Source organism: Oryza glaberrima, chromosome 1, assembly GCF_000147395.1.
Source record: "Oryza glaberrima chromosome 1, OglaRS2, whole genome shotgun sequence".
Lineage (NCBI taxonomy): Eukaryota > Viridiplantae > Streptophyta > Magnoliopsida > Poales > Poaceae > Oryza > Oryza glaberrima.
In genome coordinates this window covers 18,171,264-18,193,634 of record NC_068326.1, presented here as the reverse complement: position 1 = coordinate 18,193,634, position 22,371 = coordinate 18,171,264, and the positions used below count along the sequence as shown (strand labels likewise).

The 22,371-nt window shown below is 38.3% G+C and overlaps 2 protein-coding genes across 3 annotated transcripts; one reads left to right on the top strand and one right to left on the bottom strand.

Annotated features, from left to right (window-relative positions):
* The first annotated feature begins 11,868 nt into the window (after window positions 1-11,868).
* Window positions 11,869-18,541, top strand: LOC127777155 (CBL-interacting protein kinase 8). Its single transcript, XM_052303697.1, has 15 exons — window positions 11,869-12,297; window positions 12,862-12,924; window positions 13,035-13,106; window positions 13,334-13,441; window positions 13,523-13,597; window positions 13,670-13,723; window positions 14,084-14,209; window positions 15,044-15,133; window positions 15,281-15,403; window positions 15,723-15,836; window positions 16,337-16,453; window positions 17,290-17,346; window positions 17,446-17,520; window positions 18,025-18,142; window positions 18,248-18,541. The coding sequence occupies exons 1-14, from the start codon at window positions 12,127-12,129 to the stop codon at window positions 18,118-18,120; spliced, it is 1,341 nt and encodes a 446-aa protein (XP_052159657.1). The 5' UTR covers window positions 11,869-12,126; the 3' UTR covers window positions 18,121-18,142; window positions 18,248-18,541.
* A 337-nt stretch (window positions 18,542-18,878) lies between these two features.
* LOC127777165 (uncharacterized) lies at window positions 18,879-21,801 on the bottom strand. Of its 2 annotated transcripts, XM_052303715.1 has the most exons (8): window positions 21,495-21,799; window positions 21,338-21,394; window positions 21,168-21,243; window positions 20,973-21,052; window positions 20,816-20,865; window positions 20,640-20,724; window positions 20,422-20,520; window positions 18,879-19,930 (listed from the first exon to the last, which is right to left on the bottom strand). In XM_052303715.1, the coding sequence occupies exons 1-8, from the start codon at window positions 21,783-21,785 to the stop codon at window positions 19,694-19,696; spliced, it is 975 nt and encodes a 324-aa protein (XP_052159675.1). In that variant the 5' UTR covers window positions 21,786-21,799; the 3' UTR covers window positions 18,879-19,693. The 2 variants fall into 2 exon arrangements, with proteins under 2 accessions (XP_052159675.1, XP_052159669.1); XM_052303709.1 differs by having other exon boundaries at window positions 20,956-21,052; window positions 21,338-21,801.
* Window positions 21,802-22,371: the final 570 nt, after the last annotated feature.

The following is a 22,371-nucleotide window of genomic DNA, read 5'->3' as shown; positions in this document are numbered from 1 at the left end:
TTCAGAATGCTCAATCGTAGATATACTAATATGCTGAGAGTTTGAAGTTACCTGTACAAAAGCTTGCAAGCAGAACATAGCTGATACGGATGGTTTGTTTTGTATATGTGCTTACTAACTTGTTTATAAAATTGGTTCCTTGTAAAAAACTTGCCATGAGCACGTACGTTTATATGTTTGTTTTGAATTGTCAAATATACCAATGTTGTCAATAATATTATACAGATGATTTTTGCTATAATAACCACTCTTGAATTTTGATCTAGTAAGGCAAGCGATTCTGTTATATTCGTTAACAAAAAGTTAGTTCATCAATGCTGCTCACTGGTTCTTAAAAAAATGACCATCTCAGTAAAACATACATACACAGACCATCGATTCTCCAAGAAAAAAAATCTCAAAAATGGAGTAGTAGGTAATTACGGGTAACACAATTTAAATCTATAACCTTTATCACAGATTAACCTCAGCACTTATAAACAAAATTAGGGGCTTGAAAAAAATTTCACTCCACAAATTTTATGGGGTAACCTCACCACCCATAAGAATGGGTATCTACACACACAAGATATATCCATCCAACCAATCAACGGGCCTCATCGGTTGCCCTATAGTTTATAAGCCAAAGCCAAAATTTGAATTTTAAAATTTGATTTTGAATTTGATTTTAATGTTTTTTCAACATAGTTTTTTTTCAACTTTAGCTTTTCAATCACTAAGAACATACATACAAAAGTTTTACTCACATATCATTTTCTAATCGCTAATAAGCCGTTATGGCTTATAATAAGAAGTGGGCAACTGATGGGGACCAACATCTCCTGCAAGCAACCATCCCATTTCACCATTTGCTGTAACAAACCAAATAATGGCATCTCATCACATCCAAGTTCATCTCAAGCGAACAACCAGACATCTGCACATATATCTCCAAAGCCAGATCAAACTCAGGCTGAATGAGAGAGGTGAATCAGGAGTGCTGACGCCGGTACATTGGTACGTCTCTCAAACACGCATGCGAGCAACGAAATATGCCCCTAATGTCAGCAGTGCTGACGCCAGTACATTGGTCTGTCTTTCCACGGATCGCAGTGCTGTCATCATGTGTCGTTCCGACCTCCGCGGCTTCACGCATCCTGGCGCTCCGATGGTTCATCCTGTCGCGGGGGACCTCACCAACTTTGGGTTGGGCTGGTTAACTGTAGCAGATGGATTGGTGGCCCAGATCCTTCAAAGAAAAACCATAAATGTATATATAGGAAAAAAAAATCTGCACTACAACATATCTAATAATCCCAGAATTTGCTATATTTTTACATGAAAATTTAACTATTCCAAATAAGAATATGCACCTTGATAGTACCACAAATTGGATTAGTTTAGAGAACGGCGGTTATATGCAATGCACACCACGTACACATAAATTATAAGCAACAGCATATCTTCACATAGAAATAAGTAGTCGGACCCATGGTTTACAAGGTGATGTGCAACGCATGATAGCATGAATGGTGATCTACTTTACTTGGATCGTATGACTCTTATACAGAGAGAGACAAATAGGAGAATTTCTGGGACAAGAAAGAACACCAAAAATCAAGGAAACAATAGAGAACGAAAATAACAAGGGGAAATCTTTACCTATATCTTGACTAATTAAAATGACCCCTTACTATCCACTTATTTAGCACATTGTGAATACCCTATTTGATAAATTAATAAGGTGGGGCATAGCAAAGTAGCTCTTTGTTATTAAACTTTCACAATATGTATGAGGTTAATCTAGCAAAGTAGCTCTTTGTTATTAAACTTTCATACATATGGTTGTTGTTTACCTAGGTAGGGGGTATCAGCCATGTTACCGAATTCGGTAATAGTGTGCCAGTAGTGTGGGCTAGGGCTACAGACAATAGACAATAGTAAGCAAATCATGCACTCCACAATATATCAGCGCGCTAGTGAGAAATAAGGTGGGGCCAGCTTAAGAAATATCACCAAAGTCTCTGGCCATGATTTATTTTCATGACTTTTGTCAAAGACATTGTACAAATAAGATAGTTTAACTCTTTTTACCCTATTGTAGCCGTCTCACAATGGTTACTCCTGATAGGACGAGAACATTTAATACTTATTAGTTATTACCTGCTAAAACACTGTATTATAGATGTTTAGTAATGTTGCGATCCTGTGGAGTTTCGTCCTATTGTTACAGCAACTTGGGGGGCCTTGTCTAGTATTTTTAGTGTTATCGTCACTAGTCTAGCTTAGCGTTTGCCCCTTCTCAGTCACCCATTGGCCTCATCGATCCCCATTACGGTCCAGGGTTTATAATTTTGAAATTCGATTATTTGCCGGGGACTGAAATTACTGAAATTTCAGAAATTTTTGGCCGAAATTATTTAAAATTTTGACTGATTTTGAATAAAATTTGATCAAATTTACAAAAATTTGCAAACAACCGAAAATTTTGGGCGAGATGTGAGCATGCTGGTGGGGGGCGAAATTTTGGAAATTTCGAACCGAAATTTCAAACCCTGTCGCGGTCCCCAAAAAAGAAAATAATGAAACATTTACTTTTTTTTTCAATCACTTTTACAGTCCCCATCTTCGTAGTCTTGCTCTACGAACTCGCATCGACGTGCTAGTTCGCTCATCCGGGACTCGTGCTTTGCTTCCCAGCTAATCTGGCTGGGCGCAGCCGCGAGTAGGATTGCAAGTGGGATGGGTTGTGGGCCGTCCCGCCCCGCCCCACACCAGCCGCAAACTGAATGTGCGGGCAAATGGCAGCCCGCCCCGCACAGCTTGGCGGGATTGCTCAGCCCGACGGTCACCGCTGGACAGCCCACAATGTGCACATCTCTGTTTAATTAGGTTCATCAATCACACAAGCACATAACTACTCCATATCCCAAATTTAGCACATGAAAACTGTATTATTTTCATGTGAAAGTATTCTTTTTCAATGACATAACAAGTATAGTACTGAATAAGAACACCATTCTTTTCCTTCAACATCATGACTAAAGTTAGAGTGATGATGATGCATTTTCTCTTCATGATAAACCAACTATTCCAATTGACAAAGTGACAAACAACTGCTTCCAACTCCATGAGCTCTTCCGGTCTTTTTCTATATTACCTTCAACACATTAAATTTAATAAAGTTAGAGTGGAGAAACTACTAACCGAAAATTAGAAATGAATTCATCAACCTACTGATCACAACGTTATTCCATATTGTAGAATGGAGTAAATATGTACTAAGTTTCATCAATTAAGAATGCATCCAAAATATGAATTAAAGGACATAATTGACAATAACAAGCAGTTATCGAGGATAGTGAGATATATAACCTGCTGCTGGTTGTTGTGCTGGTACTACATGTTACTAGAGGTGTATAGGCATTTTCACCTGTATAGGAACTTCCTATTACGAAGAAACAATGGAGTTAATAAAAAAGAGTACATGCTGGACTGTTGGATGTTAATAAAAAAGAAACAAATTGTTTCTTTTTTATTAAACAATGATGTTAGTGGTGTAGTATACAACTATACAAAAATATAGAATAGCCAAGTTAATTCAAACGAATCTCAATTTAAATACCTGAATGTTGCACATTTTGGTCATCACTCTCAACAAGATCACGTGCAAAGAAATCACCCAAACCTTCTGCCCTCATCCAATCTTGAAGGCAAATCAATGCCTCTACAGTACTGCTCGAAAGTCTACTTCTATAGTCACTAATGATCCTTTCTCCAGTTGAAAATGCTGCCTCTGATGCCACTGATGTTGCTAGAATAGCCAAAACATCACGTGCCATTCGTGAAATCACAGGGTACTTTGTTTTGTTTACCATCCACCAGTTCAAGATATCAAAATCATGCCCATCTTGGAAATCACCTTCCTGAGGCATATCAGCAAGATATCGACTAAGCTCACTCTTTACTTTGCTCCTGCTTTTGTCATGTAGAAACTGTCTCCAATCAGCGAATTGATTACTTGCATCAACATTCTGCTCAACACTTGTTTCGGGCTGAGAATTGATGTTGTTTGAGCCCCCATACTTGGCAGAATATTCATCAAACAATTTCTGCATATTACTCTTGATTTCCTTAAGGTAAGGAGTTGCAGCAGCTCCAAATGCAGACTTCAAACGAAACTCAATGAATTTGTACTTATACCTTGGATCAAAAATAACCGGGAAACATATTTGCAAGTATTGAGCGTCCCAGTACTTCTTAAATTTTTCTTTCCTTTCCTTGACAATAGATGCAATGGTGACATCTTCATTTGTAGCCTCCTTGTCCAAAACCATCTTTATCTTCCAAAGTTCATGAAAATAGCATGTTGAAGTTGGGTACAACGTACCAGATACTGCAACAGTAGCTTCATAGAAAACTTTCAACAAAGCACAAAGCTTCTCAGCCATTGTCCATTGATAATCGAAGGGTTGATGCAAATAATTTATGTCATGCCGATCCAAGGCTTCAAAGGCCATTCTGACCAATAAAGATGACTCGAGCATTAAGTATGTCGAATTCCATCTCGTTGATACATCAAGCGATGGTCGTCTGTTAGTTTTTATTCCCACTTGAGCAATCATCTCTTCAAACCTTTGACCACGTGATTGCGAACTCCGAACATATTTAACACTTTCTCTTATACTATAATGGCGTTGCTCATGGTTTTTAGCCCATCTTGGACAATTAGATTGAATATATGGGCAGCAGAACGGAAATGCAACAACACTCCATCACAAGGCAACATTGTCTTACCAACAAGATTGGTTTTCAGATGAGTCATCATTGTATCATTCACACTTGCATTGTCTAAGGTAACACTGAATAACTTATTTTCGATATGCCACTCCTGAATGGCCTTTAGCATTTCACTAAACATAGTGATGCCATCATGTGGGGTCGGCACTAGAGCAAACTTTATAATTCTCTTTTGCAACTTCCATTCATTATCAATGTAATGACAGGTAACACACAAATAGCCTAAGTTCTGGATGGAAGTCCACATGTCGGCAGTAAGAGATACTCGAGAATTTGAGCTCTTCAAGACATCAAATAAAGCTAACTTATGATCCTCATAAGCAGCCATACAATCATTTCTCAGTGTGGTTCTTGATATCACCTTAAAATATGGATTTAAACTTGCAACAAATCTCCTAAATCCAACATGCTCAACAATGCTAAAGGGTAACTCTTGCAACACAATCATCCTAAGAAGTTCTTTCCATGACACTTCTTGGTCAAATTTTCAATTCTTCATAACATCGGTGGTAGGGGACAAGTTGGCATGCATATGCTCAATCAAATGGTGCATTCTAAGCCTGACCTTACAAACTTTCAAATGTCTAAGGCACTGACTAGTCCCAGAAGATCGGCTAGCCACGAAAATCTTATTGCAGTGGATACATTTAGCATGTGATAGTTTATCATTAGTACGTATTGGATCAAATTCTTTCCACATTGTAGATTTTAGTTTTCTTGCTCTCCCTGTGGCTAAGCACAAAAATATTGCTATAAATACACTAGTGACAAGTAAAGTAAAAATACTGCACTGACAAGTATTATACGAATATTATAAGTATACCAGCGACATTTCGACAAGTACTCTATGTTCAGTTTATACATATTGTGCAATTGCAGTACATGCACACAATCAATTAATATAAATTAATTCATAGACATGAATAGATTACTGTAACAAACAATTAATGGCTATTGCATACATATTATATAACTGCAGTACATGCATGCAATCAATTAATGTAAAAATAATAATTCATAGACATGGATAGATAACGACAAAAATCAGAACAAATAATTTCAAAGAAAAGTCAGCAATTTCTTACCGTGACTCCCACAAGGAGTCGCTCTTGTCTGATTTGTCATATCGATATCATTAGAAGTTGGGGCTGGTGATGGAGTTCTTTGCCTTGAATAATTGATAATTGCCATTGGAGATCTAACAGATGGAGAGCTCACTTGGGACATCATGTGTCTCACCCCTGGGGACCTTACTAATGGCAAAATAGGTGACCGTGGTCGCTTGGCTGAAGGAGGATCTAAAGAAGACTTCCGCTTTGCCCCTAAAAGGGTTGCCTCTTCAGTAGCTTCAAACGATGATGGGGTCAACATGGAAGAAAATTTGTGCTGAAAAGAGCAAAATTGTGAGCATAGTAAAATTGTGAGCACTTATGAAAAGAGTAAAATTGCGAGCACTTGTGAACTATATAGCACTTCAAAAATCAAAACAAATAGACTATATATCATGAAGGGCAAATAATAAAAAGAATGCATAGCACTCTACTATCAGCACATGTGCCTGATTGGTCCTCTATTAGAACAGTACTCTGATAGGCTGATTGGGCCAACAGTTGTGTAAGTGCTCTGTTTATTTCACCAAGATGAAATTCTGAATAACTAATGCAGATGTAGGGAAAACATGAAAAAATAATTATCCAGTGTAACATCTGGGGTGAATATTACTACTACATGTAACTGTACTTTATATACTATAGAACAAGAAAAAAAATCTGAAGCTAATAATTAAGAAATTAGTCTGAAGGAAACTTCTCTGAATGAGCACCTATCAATCTTGTTATGTCAAACCAGTGGTAGCTGATCATGCACCACATTAATTAGATAAAAAAAAGATGCAATAGATCATTTGCAGACACTGATGTCCAGTATAACAATGGCTAGATCACCAATCACACTCAAAGTTTAACATATACAAAAACAAATAGAGTGAGTGAGACAACCTGCTGCCATTCTTGGAGAAGCAATTCATTGATTCACATAAATACACAAGAAACACATGAAAGGTTAGTTTGATCTTGTACCTTAATTAGTGTGTAGAGATCTGGAGGCGGTAGCGCAGCGTCGCAAGCTGCAGGATTTGGATTGGATGGATCTATCAAGAACTATCAAGAATTGAAGTATGAAATGCATTGGATTCACTATTTCGCTGGATCAGGAGACTGGAGGGCGTCGGCTGCTGGATTTGGATGGATGGGTGACGAGGAAGACGTGAGTAGCGGCCGCTGCGACGCCGTCTCGCCGCCGCCGTCTCCCGTCTCCCGTCTCGGCTGCGCCGCTGCGGCTGCGTCTCGTGTCTCCCAATCTGTACCCTAATGCCGTGGCGCCCAACGGGCTGTGCGGGATGGGCCAAACAATTTTGCAAGGTCCACGCGGGATGGCCAGCCCGCAAATTTGCGGGCTTTTTTGTGGGGCGGGACTGCGGGCCGAAAAAAAAGCCCGCCCCACTTGCATCCCTAGCCGCGAGTTCGCTTTGCTGCCCAGCGAACTTGCTGGCTAATAGCTAATGACACAGTTAATTATCAAGATTACTACCTCCATACTAAAACAATTGTAATTCTAGATTGTTTAGCATATATTAAGATTTAAAAAGAAAGACTATAATATCCCTTATTAAATGGTGTATAGATAAGAGTGGAAGGATAGTTGAGGGTAAAATAGGGATAAATTTAAAAGAGAAGTGATTAATAGAACCATTAGTATTCTATTGTTATAATTATTTTGCGACAAATTCATATGTATACATATAAGTATACTTAATAATGAATCAAATGATAGGAAAATAATTAATAATTACTTAAATTTTTTGAATAAGAAGAACGGTCAAACATATTTAAAAAAGTCAACGGCGTTAAATATTTAGAAACGGGGAGTATATGTTTCAAATTTTAGTCTCGCGTCTCAGTTGATCTCCAACGTTGCCACGGCCTCGCTGATTTCCTCCTAGAGCAGGTACAATAGTAGGCTATAAGCCAGCTGCAAACATATTTTAGGAAGATAAATGAGGAGAGAGAGAGAAACAGCGGACTACATATTTGTAGCCAGCTGTACCACGAACTCCAAGACGAAGTGTGTGTATGACAGGTGGGACCAGATATTAATAGTGTAGTATATAACTATTGTATGAATGAGTTATTACATTGGCTATAAATGAATTGAAGCTAGTAGTTGGCTATACTGTTAAACTTGCTCTTACTGTCATCAGTTAGTAGCTACTAGCTACACATAAACTCTCTTTCATTTCCCACCCAAAGTTGTTTGGAAAAGATTTTAACATACCTCTCTGCTAGCATACCCATCAACTAATTTGGGAGTTTGGATGGCCTAAAAAATTTTAGTCACTATCACATCGGATGTTTGACACTAATTAGAAGTACTAAATGTAAACTAATGACAAAACCCATTCCATAACACTGGACTAATTCACGAGAGGAATCTATTGAGCCTAATTAATCCACGATTAGCCTATGTGATGCTACAATAAATATTCTCTAATTATGGATTAATTAGACTTAAAAAAATTTTCTCGCAGATTGTTAGGGTTATGGATACCACATACCTAATAGTAGTTGACTAAATCTCGGCAGGACCCACCACATACCATGTCTTATACGAAAACAACCTTCGGATATAGAATGAGTTTCGCATAAGGAAGGATGAATAGAGTTCTACATGGAAACGACAAGGACTACTCGGATTGTATCCATATTGGTTTCCCTAATTCTACTTGGACAAGGGGACACCTATGGGTATAAATAAAAGGCCCTCTAGGAGGAGAGGGGACACGGAACAATAGATCAAGACACAAGATCAACATACAAGCCAACATACGCCAAGACAAGACGTCGGATATCGACTTCAGAGATAAGCATGGCTAGTCCCCTACGGTGACTGCGGATACTGATAGGAGACACATAGCGTTTGTCTTTGTTCTTGCCGGATGCGGATTCGAGGAGGAAGGCTACCTTGTTGTCGACTACGTGTCAGCACTTCAGACCGCCAAGTCGACAACACTTAGATAGGCTACCCAAAATATTGTAATGGTGTGATTATGGTGAATAAGAGCAACGACCGGCTTCGGCCAACAGGAGTAGGGTTATTACCTGACAATTTAGGGGCCCGAACCTGTATAAAAATCATCGTCGTCATCTTTTACCTCAGTCTCGCATATATCCTAGTATCAACGATCCCCATACTATGCAAATACCGGAATCGCGACATCAAACGTCGACACAGATTAACTCTCATTTATGCAATTAGTTTTATAAGTAGTCTATGTTTAATACTCTAAATTAGTGTACAAACATCCAATGTGATATGGATTAAAGTTTAATCCCTAAATCCAAACGCCCCTCAAAACTCCAGAATTCCCACTAAGAAAGAGTTCCTCGTTTTTTTTACAGTAGTACTTTCTCCGTTCTATTTAAGTACAGTCATGGTTTTTTCGTCTAATTTTAATCGTCCGTCTTATTTGAAGATTTTTTATATTTAATTTTTTTATTGTTATGAGATGATAAAATATGAATAGTCTTTACTAGTGACTTATGTTCTTAAATTTAAATTTAAGACGGATGATTAAAGTTGAGCGTGCAAAGTTATGGTTGCATTTAAGATGGACGGAGAGAGTACTAAAGTAGAGTACCAACGCAACATAGCTGCACTCAACAACACGCCACACGCGGCAGTTTTGCTGCGTTATCGTCAGCACACCAACTTATAGCTAATAAGGTTTTTTTTTCTTTTTTTAACATATCCCTTACTCTAATGACTAGTCCAGATTTATTGTCGATGTGTCATATCTATTTAAAATCCCTTATATTATAAAACGGAGGGAGTACTTGTCTTGGCTAAACTTTTGACGCTGCTTCCAAGTTTGGCCTTAGGATGTGTCCTTTACTCTAGTTTTTCAATTTCTACTCTCTTCTTTTTTTGCACACTTCCCATACTGTTAAACGGTGCATTTTTCTATAAAAAGTTGCTTAAAGGCATATTAATTCATTTTATTTGTTTTAACTAAGTACCCCTCCGTCCCATATTATAAGTCCACCCAAAATCCCTTATAATATGGTACAGAGGGAGCACTTAGGGGCTGTTTAGTTCCCGGTCACACTTTGCTATTACTTGCCAATAAAAGTTAACACACCTTGCCTAAGGTGAGGTGATCAAATTGTTAGCCACAACTTACTTAGCTTAGGGAAATCTTGTCACACTTTTTTAAGCCATTGACACGTGGGACCCAATTTGTTGGAGGGGAATCTTACCACAACTGTGGCTACAACCAAACACCTGTCAAATTTGCCTAACCTTAGGCGTGGCAAAATGTGGCTTACAACCAAACACACCCTTAATTAATTATATGCTAATGAGTCACTTCGTTTCGCATGTGTAGGGATTAGTTCCCAAACCGTTTTTTATTTTCGCTAAACACAACCTAGTAGTCTAGTACTACCTCTATCCCAAAATATTACTATCTAGACCATGTTTAGTTCCAAAATATTTCATCAAACTTTCAACTTTTCCATCACATCAAAACTTTCCTATACACACAAACTTTCAACTTTTCCATCACATCGTTTTAATTTCAACCAAACTTCTAATTTTGGTGTGAACTAAACACACCCCTAGTATAGAAAGATGTCCAGATTTACAGTGCTAAAAAAATATAATATTTAGGGCCTGTTCACTTTGATGCCATTTTCAACCTTACCAAATTTTGGTAAAGTTGCCAAAAAAGTGGCTACATTTAGTTTGCTGTCAAATTTTGGTAACTATATAAAATTTTGGAAGGGAGCATCTATCTATTTGTCGGGTGATTTCTAATAAAAAATCACCCAATTTTTTTTTACCCTTGTATTTACATCCAACGGACTACAAAAGAAAAATAACAAATACATATTAACTTACACATTATTTTTACCAAAATTACAGTGCACTTACATGTCAAATCAAGTAAACTTACAAATGTAATTTTAGTTATATAAGACTATAATTTTATATTTTAAAGAAAATAATAAGTACATATTTACTTACATATTATTTTTATCAAAATTACAGTACACTTACATGTCAAATCAACTTAAATTTATAAATGTAATTTTAGTTATATAGGACTGTAATATAATATTTTAAAGAAAATAATAAGTACATATTTACTTACATATTATTTTTATCAAAATTACAATGCACTTACATGTCAAATCAACTAAATTTACAAATGTAATTTTAGTTATATAGGGCTATAATTTTATTTTATTTTTATTTTTTATTTTAGTTTCAAATGTCTTAATTTTTCAATGGTTAAAGAAATCAATTTTTATTTAGATGTTTAAGATATGTTAAATTTGTTGTATCGATTAGTACTTAATCTGACATGTAAATTACAATAGAGATATTTCTTAATTTGACATATGAAAATTACATACTTCACGTATTTTATTCACACGGCAAGACTAACACACCTTGACTCCTTGTCGACCTTATCCACGGCAATTGCTGCACAAATCTTGGCGCAAAGATCATGTGGCCAAAAAACGTCAAATGACAGGAAAAAATAATCACGCGGAAGATGTTTAGCAAAATCGTTTTGGTAACTATGCCAAAATTTTAGCTTACCAAAATTTGATAAGATTTATTTTAGCAATAAAATGAACAGCCTTTAGTTCTGTACTAATAGCAATGTTTTGAGATGGGGTAGTAGCTCCGCCACAAAACTCCGGTTGAAAACGAAAGCGACGGTTAGCTGTCGAGGGAGACGAAGAGGTCTCAAAACGTACCTGACATCATTATACAGCTGACATTTAGGCCAATCCAATTCCGTATGTCCGTGCGGCTTTCATTTTTTTGCTTCTTCTTTTGACCAAACGCAACCCATTTTTCATTCATTTCCCTTTTTTATTAGCCAGTCTTTTCTACCTCCAATTTTGACGGACACGAAAAAAAGTAGTACTAAAACGAAAAAAAAAACACTCATCTCCCACAAAAATTCCTACTAAAAAAGAAATTCATCTGTTCAGACTGTAGCAGATCGAGACAACGCCACACGCGCACACACACGACACGACAGCTTCGTGCTCAAGCGAGCAGCAGCTAGTATAGAACCCAAAAAGAAAAAAAATCGGCCCCATTTGAAAAGCTCGGAATCCCCCATCTCAATGGCGATGTCGAGCTGAGCACCACCCTAGCGGTGGAGTAGGGGAGCTGTGGTCGGCGGCGGCCGCCGCCAGTTGGGTGTCTCGGAGTGAGACCGGGAGAGGCGGCGGAGGGAGCTCAGGGAGGGAGGGAGGTGGGGCCGCGATGGTGGGCGGAGGGGCGCTGCGGCGGGTGGGGAAGTACGAGGTGGGGCGGACGATCGGGGAGGGGACGTTCGCCAAGGTGAAGTTCGCGCAGAACACGGAGAGCGGGGAGAGCGTCGCCATGAAGGTGGTCGACCGCTCCTCCATCCTCAAGCACAAGATGGCGGATCAGGTGAGCCCCCCGTTCGGCTCCATCTATCTCTTCTGTTTTTTTTTCCTTTTTTTGTTCTCTCTATTTGCGTGTTGATCAAGAGATTTTGCTGTACTAGCTTAGCTTGGGAATTAATTAGTGTATGCCACGGATTTGTCTAGCGCCTTGAGACACAGAATGGATGGGGGAGATTGTTTAATTCGACCCTCTTTTCATCCTCTTTTGCGCCAAATTCTCCTCGGTTTGTCAATGGTGGGTTTGATGCTTCATGTCCAATTGGCGTATAGCTTGCAGCTTCCTTTCCCCACAACAAAGTGTTAACAGTGGTGGTACCAGGATTGTTGAATCGAATCGCAATTTTAAACTTCTGCCGAGCAGTTTGTTCTTCTGTATATACCTATTAAGATATTGTTGTTATAAAAGAAAAAAAAAGTAAGGTACCTATGTCAAGAAGCACCCCTTTGTAAAAAGAACTCACAGGTTTATGCTTGTAAGGGAAAGGCAGTTTTAGCTGTTCTAGTTTTGTGTTGTTGAGCTGCATAAGTTAGCTGAATCCTGATGTCTCAGGGTAATTATTTCCTGCAGATTAAGAGAGAGATATCTATAATGAAGCTTGTGAGGCATCCGAATGTGGTTAGACTACACGAAGTACACCCTCTTTCCCTTTTCTCTCTTTAAGTTTTGTTGTTTACTTCTTTGTTCTCACTTGCCTTTTCCAAGTGCTGATTGGGTGATAATATCTGTTCTGTTATGTGCAGGTCTTGGCAAGCCGGAAGAAGATATTTATAATCTTGGAGTTCATCACTGGCGGTGAACTATTTGATAAAATAGTAAGGCCCTGCTTGTTAATTATAAGTGTCCTTTTCAGTGTCATTTTCTCGATATGACCTATGAAAAAATTGAAATTAAATTAGTTCTTGTATCTGTTGCCTAGTTGTCTACCTCATTACTTCTGGAATGAACAATCGCCACTTGTGCTTGTTGGATTTAACAGACAAAAATGAATTTTCAAATCAATGTTGAAGCTTAGTTATTCTGTGAACAACGCCATTTTCAGATTCGTCATGGAAGACTCAATGAAGCTGATGCACGCAGATACTTTCAGCAGCTCATTGATGGTGTTGATTTTTGTCACAGCAAAGGTGTCTACCATCGAGATTTAAAGGTGATAAGGCAAAAGAAAAATACGAAAACTTTTTGTGTTTAGTTTGTGGGCTTCTTTTTATTTTATTTTGTATGTATGCAGCCCGAAAATCTCCTCCTTGATTCCCAAGGAAATCTTAAAATATCAGACTTTGGACTCAGCGCCTGGCCTGCTCAGGTTCATACCTTTCTGATGCCTTGTCAAATATTCATATCCTTTTGTTGAGTTATTTAGTTTGTTCATGTGCAGGGTGGTGCCCTTTTACGTACTACCTGTGGAACCCCAAATTATGTTGCCCCAGAGGTGAGTGACATCTGAATCACATGCTTTGCTTTGAGTTTTCCTAGATAGAAAACATTAAAATTGTCTTATGCAACAAAGGGTGGTTTAAATATACCTTCATCCTAAGATGTCAGATTACTCAGTTAAACAGGTGTAATGGAATACTCATACATTTATCCTTCAGGCAGGTTGAATAACATTGTTCCACCATGTAACTTAAGACATCTTCTCTAAAAAAAATGTAAATATCATGATCGATATCTCTTGATTCTTTATTTGGCAAAATGCTTTACTTTTCATTCTCAGTAAAACCATGTGATGTGTTTCATATGATTATAGATAATGTGTTCACTGCAACCTTTAACTCCTTGTATGGATCAGGTTCTCAGTCATAAAGGATATGATGGAGCACTTGCTGATACATGGTCATGTGGAGTTATTCTATATGTCCTATTGGCAGGTTATCTTCCATTTGATGAAGTTGATTTGACTACCCTTTACGGGAAGGTTTGTTTCTTCTAACCTATGGCAACTTTTTTGAAGCTCAAATAAGTATATTGCTACCTGTTTATGATTTTGTGTCAGTGTATATCATATTGGCACATGATCTCTTTGTATGGATGATCAGATCTCATGACATTTACTTGTATTTGCTTTTACTATACACTATGTTCTTACATTTATTATTTAGCCACTCATTTAGGCATATTAGTGGTATTAGTTTGTGAAATCCATGTGAAAACAATATCAAACATACTTGATACTTCTCAGTGAATTGATAGCTAAGTAGCTTATGTAATGTAGTGTGTTGCTAGTAGTCAAAGATTACAGATCCTGGCAGTGGCTCTGATACATGAGCATAGTGATCTCATTCTCATACCTGCTTTCCTACTGCTGAAACATTCCGGCAAGTAAGAAATGTAAGCTTGCCGAAACAACTAACCAACTAAAAGGAAATTAACCTCGGCATCCTTTAGAATAAACTAGTTAACATGCTACTACTGTCAATAGGAGAATTAGCAGAGAAGCAGGGGAGCACAACAACAATAGCAGACTCATTACACATGGCTTCATAGCTAAATCCTCTCCTTTTCGCTCTTGTTTCTCTTTTCTTTTTGGTTGGAGGAAGTATAAACATTTGTATTCCATTCTAGTAGGACTGATTAAGAGCTATATCTATTTGCATATTTCAGGTTGAGATGCATATAGCTATTTTTATTTTCTAGATTTGAATATTAGTTCAACATATGCCTTGATGGATGGAATAGAAGTTTTTATCTAAAATTGTTTTTCTTTTGTACAGAATATACAAATTTATATCTGCCTTTTTGCTTAATACAGATAGAGAGTGCAGAATATTCATTCCCAGCTTGGTTTCCTAATGGTGCCAAGTCACTTATTCGCAGAATTCTTGACCCTAATCCAGATAAAGTAAGTAAAGTTATAGAAGTGTTTAGCTAAAGAAAATCTCCATTGGCTGATTGAATTCAATGAATTATAGTTTAGATACATCACATCTCTAGATATTGATTTTCATTGGCATTTTATTGACTCAATATGAATTTTGACTTGGAACAGAGAATCAGGATAGAAGAGATCAGGAATGATGAATGGTTTAAGAAGAATTATGAACCTACCAGAGAAATTGAAAGTGAAGAAGTCAATCTTGATGATGTCAATGCAGCTTTTGATGATCCTGAGGTATTTATGCTTACCCTTTTCTTAGAATTGTTTTTAGAAAGGGATCATTGCATATATATGGCATTTTGTATGTGCTACAATCTTCGAAATATGTTCCAAATGAAGGCCTCGGAATGGAATTTCAGTTGCTCCAAATAAGAACTATTACCAGTAACTGAAACTGGAATTTCAGTTGCTCAATTGTTAATTATGAAATTTAATCAGAAAGCCTGTTTCTCACTGAAGCTATGCTGTACTTTTTTACGGGGAGCTCTATTGTGCCTTTTACCTGTCATTATATAAATATATAATTTGTGGTCCTTTTTCTGTCTGATTTCAGGAAGACGTTGACCATACTTTAGATGACGAAGCAGGACCTTTGACACTCAATGCATTCGACCTAATAATTCTATCTCAAGGCTTGAACCTTGCAGCACTATTTGATCGCCGACAGGTATGGTGCAAGACATTTTGTGATGTTTAGTGTTTCACAAACCAAAAGTTGGAGTACAGGACTAACACTGTTATTATGTCATGTCCCAGTTCTACATTTTTTATTAATACGCTGTTTGGGCATTAAATCATGGTTCTTACGTACAAGAGATTTGCTGTGGCAGTTTACATTATTTTTGCAATCATGTATTATATGCATAGACTAAAGAAAATCCATTTGATTCAAATTATTTTAACATATAACCAGAGGAAAAAGACAATGATAGACCATCCCATCTGATGATCTTTGTTCCCCTTCTCTCAAACACACCTTAATATTGTTGCTGCCCAACCTGAGACAATTCAAACTATCTCTGATTTTATTATTTTTGTATGTACTCGGCAATACTGGTATTGTCTAGAAGCTTGTTTAAATGTACATGGTTTACCCTGTGTGTGAGTTTTATAGATAATTATGGGTTTCTTCTCCTCGGACCTAATGCTTGATGCCTTGATCTACAGGACTATGACAAGCTTCAAAATAGATTTTTATCACGCAAACCAGCAAAGGTTATCATGTCAAGCATGGAGGTTGTTGCTCAGTCAATGGGGTACAAGACACACATTCGCAATTATAAGGTTAAGTTTGTTGCCCCACACCCTATAGCTTGTTACAACATCACTTACCTATTATATAGATATTGCAAATCATCTTCCCCTTCACCTTAGCTGGCAAGCAGTTGTTCTGTCTATTTTGTGATAGTTAGAATGCAACTGTTTTTTGGTTCATTGTACAGACATACAGACATGAACAGCAGAAGAAGCAGCACCCTGTCTTGAAAAGCTTATTGTTTTCTGGAATGTGAATATGTTATTGTAAAGTCAAATAAATTTCTTATTATCTTCAATGTATCGAGCCTCATGTTTGAACAAGTTGTCAAGAGAACGTCATTTGATATGCTGGCATTTACATTTGAAATTATTGTCTAAGTAGCAACCACAAACTACCTCCAAATCGACACAAAAAGCATCATGATATCAAAAGTATTAATTCAATAGAATGTGTTTAGGTTGCTGGTCTAAGGGGTTACATTAAACTGTACCCCAATTTTTCGTACATATATATGCACAAGTTTTATCAACCTGAGTAAACAGTACTTCATTTTCAGTCCTTTTACCACTGGTTTAACAGTATTGAATGGTATTGCCAGTAATGCATCTCTTTAATTTGTTGTCTTGTTTGTGGCCTTGTTTTTTTTTTCTTTTTGGCATAACATTGTCTGGATGCTGGTAAATTGTGATCAAATGCGGGCTTACAGTTTTAATATTATTCATGCTGTTATTTTGCAAATAAAAGAGTTATAATGTTTTGTCTTGTGATTTTGATTCTAAAAACTTTTTTTACTGCTAATTAGTTAGCATTACCATGGACATATTTGATTCCTTACATCTAGTTGTGCTATTAATATATTCAGATGAGGGTGGAGGGTCTAAATGCAAATAAGACAAGTCATCTCACAGTTATGCTTGAAGTGAGTCTTGCCTCTTTTTTACTGAAGTACATATGTTGTTTTATTGCCTTCTATTATGGATAGCTCCAATCCTTTTCATACTGAGTTTCCCCTGGTCAGATTTTTGAAGTTGCCCCATCAATCTTCATGATTGAACTGCAAAGAGCAGCTGGAGACACCTCAGATTATAACAAGGTCAGATGCAAATAGCCTTTCATACTTGCATCATGCTGTTTATTGCAGTCTATACACCATGTATAGCTAAATGCACCTGATACATCTAGGCTGTAGACAGCCTAGTGTTATAAAGCTGGAAAATATTTTGCTACGTTGTTACCACAGAGCTTTCCGGAGACTGTCTAGAAAATAGTTAGGTACTAGTAGTACCAGACTGATGTGGACCTACCTGTATACATGCATGGACCGTAGTATGTATTTTCTGCTATCTTATTTTTCAGTTTGTGTTTTGTCAAAGCTAAATAAGCATGCCTAATGTTAAAGGTTAGTCATGGGCAAATATATTCAAGTAGTTTCTTCACCTAAGAAATCTAAAATAGTAATGCTTATAATTTCCTGATGAAACTTCTTGCTTCACTAGATTTTTTTGTGAATTGTATAAATGTAAAATAAATTGATCTGGATAATGGCTTTTGATTTGCTAAAGACATGCACAACTGACTCCGCGTGTCTTATGTGCAGTTTATAAATAATTATTGCAGCAAATTAGACGATATCATTTGGAATTTTCCAATTGAGAAGAACAAATCAAGGATATTGCGGCTATCGAAGCGCTAGTCTGCTTTGACATCCATCATTTGTATGCTGTTGTTCAACTCTATTTTCATCTTCTATTGCCATAATATTTGCATTTACCTCTACTTATTACCTCTTAACCATACCGGAATGCTCACCACTATTGCAGGTACCATGTGTAATCTAATGCTATGCAGCTTGAGTGGTATTTCTTGGGTTTGTTAGTGGATGTATTTGTAGAGATTGCCAATTCAATTCATCTCTGATCTTTTAGTTATAAGAGATGATCATGTACAAAGGGCCACTGAAAGAGAGGTTTTGGCATCTCAGTTTCTCTGTACAATGTTTGCAGCGAGGTATATTAAACAGTTTGAACTGACTGCCGCTCCCTGCTCATCAACACGCTTTGTAGTTTGTCTCAAGATGTATTAATTTCTCCCTGCTCCATTAGCAGCTTGCATCAGTATGAGTTCCGGTTGCCTAAACTGCCATCATGCTAGCTAACTGCCTTATATCTTGCAATGTCATAGATAGTATGTGAGATTTACGTTAAAAAAAAGGAGTTTGAAAGAAAGTGTTAGGCTGTATAAGCAGAGGCCTATACAGGATCGAGCATCCACTGTGAAAGGAATTGCAGAATGACACTAATACAATGATCAAAGATATAGTGTCAGCTACTTGCTTACAGGATTGTTCTGCCAACAAAATGTGCAGTTCACACATTCATGCGGTTACTGTGAAACGAATTGTAGAATGAAACCCATACGGTGATATCAATTCTCAAAGATTGCAAGCTCCTCTGAAAAAAAGATTGTCAGCTACTTTAGATTGCATGATTCTTTTGCCAGCAAAATGTCCAGTGCTGCCACACATTCATAAGGTTACAACTTACAGGCCATACAAAGTTCAGGGATCTACATCATTACACACGGTGTAATGTGAAAAAACTTGATCATCCTTCTCTCCTATTATCACCGGTGAGAGCCAAGTTCTTCTCTATCCTAACCACCATTCTTTAGCAGCCGCGTCTCTAAAATGGTCAGTTTGCTGTGGCAAGTTTGTAAAATTTCCTTCACCATCAAGATTTGCTGCGGCAAGTCTTTTGTTTCTTTCTTGTTGGCCTTATGCACTCTTTGGGTGTAGAAGCCGGAGGTGTTTTCAGAAGAATTGTATGAAATTTACTGAGATTAATAAAGCTTTCATTATCTAAAAAATCAAGATTGCCAAGACATATTACACTTCGATTCCTAGAGAACAACCCCAACCCTGAAAGCTGTTCATTAGCTCATGATCATGGACTAGCAGACGCTGAACTTACATATGGTTACCACCGCAGATATCTGTCGTAGGGCAGTCCTCAACCAGAAAAACGATCCGACAGAAAAAATTGGGCCAAAACATTGGAGAGATGCGAACCGTTGGCAGGTTTCACTCATCACATCTGACAAGCAAAAATCAAGACTGTCTGAATTGCAGAGTGAGTGAAACTTGCTTCAGTAATAGACGACACAGGGTGAAAGATGGCTGCTTTGATTTAGGATGCAAGATTAAAGCTGAACGCCATTAACCATTACTGCTTGGATAACTCCCGTGTCCACTGAACCGATGAACATCTCTAGTGAGAAACAACTCTAGTTTTTTGGTACATCCTCCTGTATATGGTTGCTCCTTCTAACTCTGCATGTACTTCTCTCTCTGTCCGTATTCCCATTGGGTTGTCCAGAAGCCATCCTTCATTGTCACAGCGAAGATCTTTATCAATACAGTCAACATGCTCAAACACATCCGAGTATTCATCAAACCTTTCCCTCATGTCTGCAGCTACTTCAAGTACATCCGATTGCAAAAGAACCTAACAAGGAAAAATGGTGAGTTATTGAGAGGACAATTTGCAAAATAACGTGTCGCCATGGTAGACAGATGGCAAGTTGGCAACTGTAAAAACTTATACAGGTATACAATTAATATTATCAAAATTCCACTAAATGATATTTCAGGCCATCCAACCCAGCAAGCCACAGAGCAGCATAAACAACGTAAGTAATACTATGATGCTCATGCCTTTACGAACAACAAGACAAATCTTGAACGGTAAAATTGTGTTGATCACAGAGAAGTCAATTTTATTATTAATATAATTTCCATGTGCAATCATTTATTCACATTCTGGTTCACACAATAGATTCCAACCATACTGTTTATTCACAAAATCGAAATAAAAGGGTATTCAATTGGACAGAACTAATGCATATTAGGAACAATCATGCTAATGTAAAATACTGATTTCACATTATTCATGCAAAAACTGTATACTTTTCAAAATACATACAAGAATTGCCATACCCGTCCACCTAAACAGAGGTTATTTGTGATTGAATCCACCAACTGCGATTGTAGAACTCTTCTCTTGTGATGCCTCTTCTTAAAATGGGGATCAGGACACTATAGAAAGAAAATATCAAATTCTGGTTACGAAACATGAAAGAAAAGCAGACCAGGAACTAAACTAGCATATTCAACCAACGTCGCGGAAAACTGACATTAAACCTAGCTATGCTCACCAGTATAGAAACAAGTGACAGGGGACCAGGGTACGACGACACAATCTGGTTGAAAGACACTGTTGCATTTGCAAACATAAAATAACTGTGCAAAAATGAAACCACATAGTATCGCCTCATCATTTTCTGAAAAAAAGAAACTGGATGCTTTAATATAAAAATCCAAGGTAGCTTACACATTCCTAAGCCCCAACTCGGTTACCCAGAACTGCGATCGCTCCACCAACTAAACAAACAAAGCAAGGAGCACATCAGCACACAAAACTCTCCACATTGCATCATGCATTCCAGAAATCAAAATTCATTTAAAGTAAACCTCGGAACAACAGAAACCTTCTGCCGAATCTCCAGGCCGAGGTAGTTTCGCCTTTCGCCGGAGTTCTTGGCAAGCCAAATCAAGAACCTCCCGCTCCCTACATAGCAACGTTTCATAGATAAAGCTGATACAATCTGAGTACACATGAGCACAGCAAAGTAAAAGAAAAAAAAGAAAAGAAAAAAGAATTGGGGAAGAAGGAAGGAACGCACCGCAGCCAATGTCGACCATGAGTGGCAGCAGGGGATCCTCGAACACCTCCTTCCACTCCGGTGGCTCCGTGGGCTCCTACACAGAAAAAACAAAAACAAAAAACACCTAATCAAAGGAAGGAAAGCTGAAATCTGAAAATGCTGGGGGAGGCAGGGAGGTTGAGGTTCACCGAGAAAGAGGAGCTGAGCGGGTTGACGTGCTGCCGGATGCGCAGGTGATGGCCCCTCTGCGTGAACCACGAGAAGAGAGCGGTGAGACGGGTGGCGCTCGCGCTCTACTTGGGGGGGTAAGGAAGGAAGACCGGGGGGAGGAAGAAGAGGGCGGACGTTGGGGTAGAGCGGGCGGAGGTTGAGGTCGGCGTACTCCCTGTCCACCGCGTCGGGGCTCTGCGCGGCGGAGCACCGGGTCGAGAGCGGCGAGCGGCGGCGGGCATAGGGCACTAACAAGGGGAGGCGGACGAGGCGGCAGCACAGGGAGGCCGTCGCCGTCGCCGGCGAGGCCATGGGTAACGCACGCTTGTACCGCGGACGAGGCGCCGCCGCCGCCGCGCCGCCTGTTCGACCAAAATCCCACGAGAGAGGAGGTGGGGTTCGATGGATTGCTGAGACTTTGACCATTTGATCTTTTTCTCAGACTTATTTGAGAAATGGATAACGCTAAAAACTTTCCTTTTCATAAAAAAAAAAACCCTCAACTTCAGCATTATAAAGATTGACATTGTGGTCCAACATCTCAACACCGTCTACTTCAGCACCGAGAAGCTTATCGAGCTAGCAACAAGCTTAGAAGGTTGGTGTTGACAGATACACCGAAAAATCACCGTGATGCGTCTATTATGTTATAACTTGAGTATCTGGTTGTTTAATTGGCTTTTAATTCTTTGTATAAGGTTGATGAATAAAATAGTCTGTAGGTTTGTTGGGTTGATGATGTTGCTTGATATTAGAACCGATGCTGATGACCGTAGTGTTCTTGTTATTGAAACAAGTTATAAAAGTTAGTCGATATAGTAGAACGACGACTAACCTTCTCGGTCGTTTCAGTCATAGATCACCTAAGACATGCCAGATGACGACATAGGAACACACGATATTTGCTAACGAGGTTCAGCCCAAGCCTACATTCCTGGGGTTCTGATTATGGGCGCTCCTCCCCAACCAATATATTACCTAGCCACTACGAGTCCATGGCCACGCTGCCATC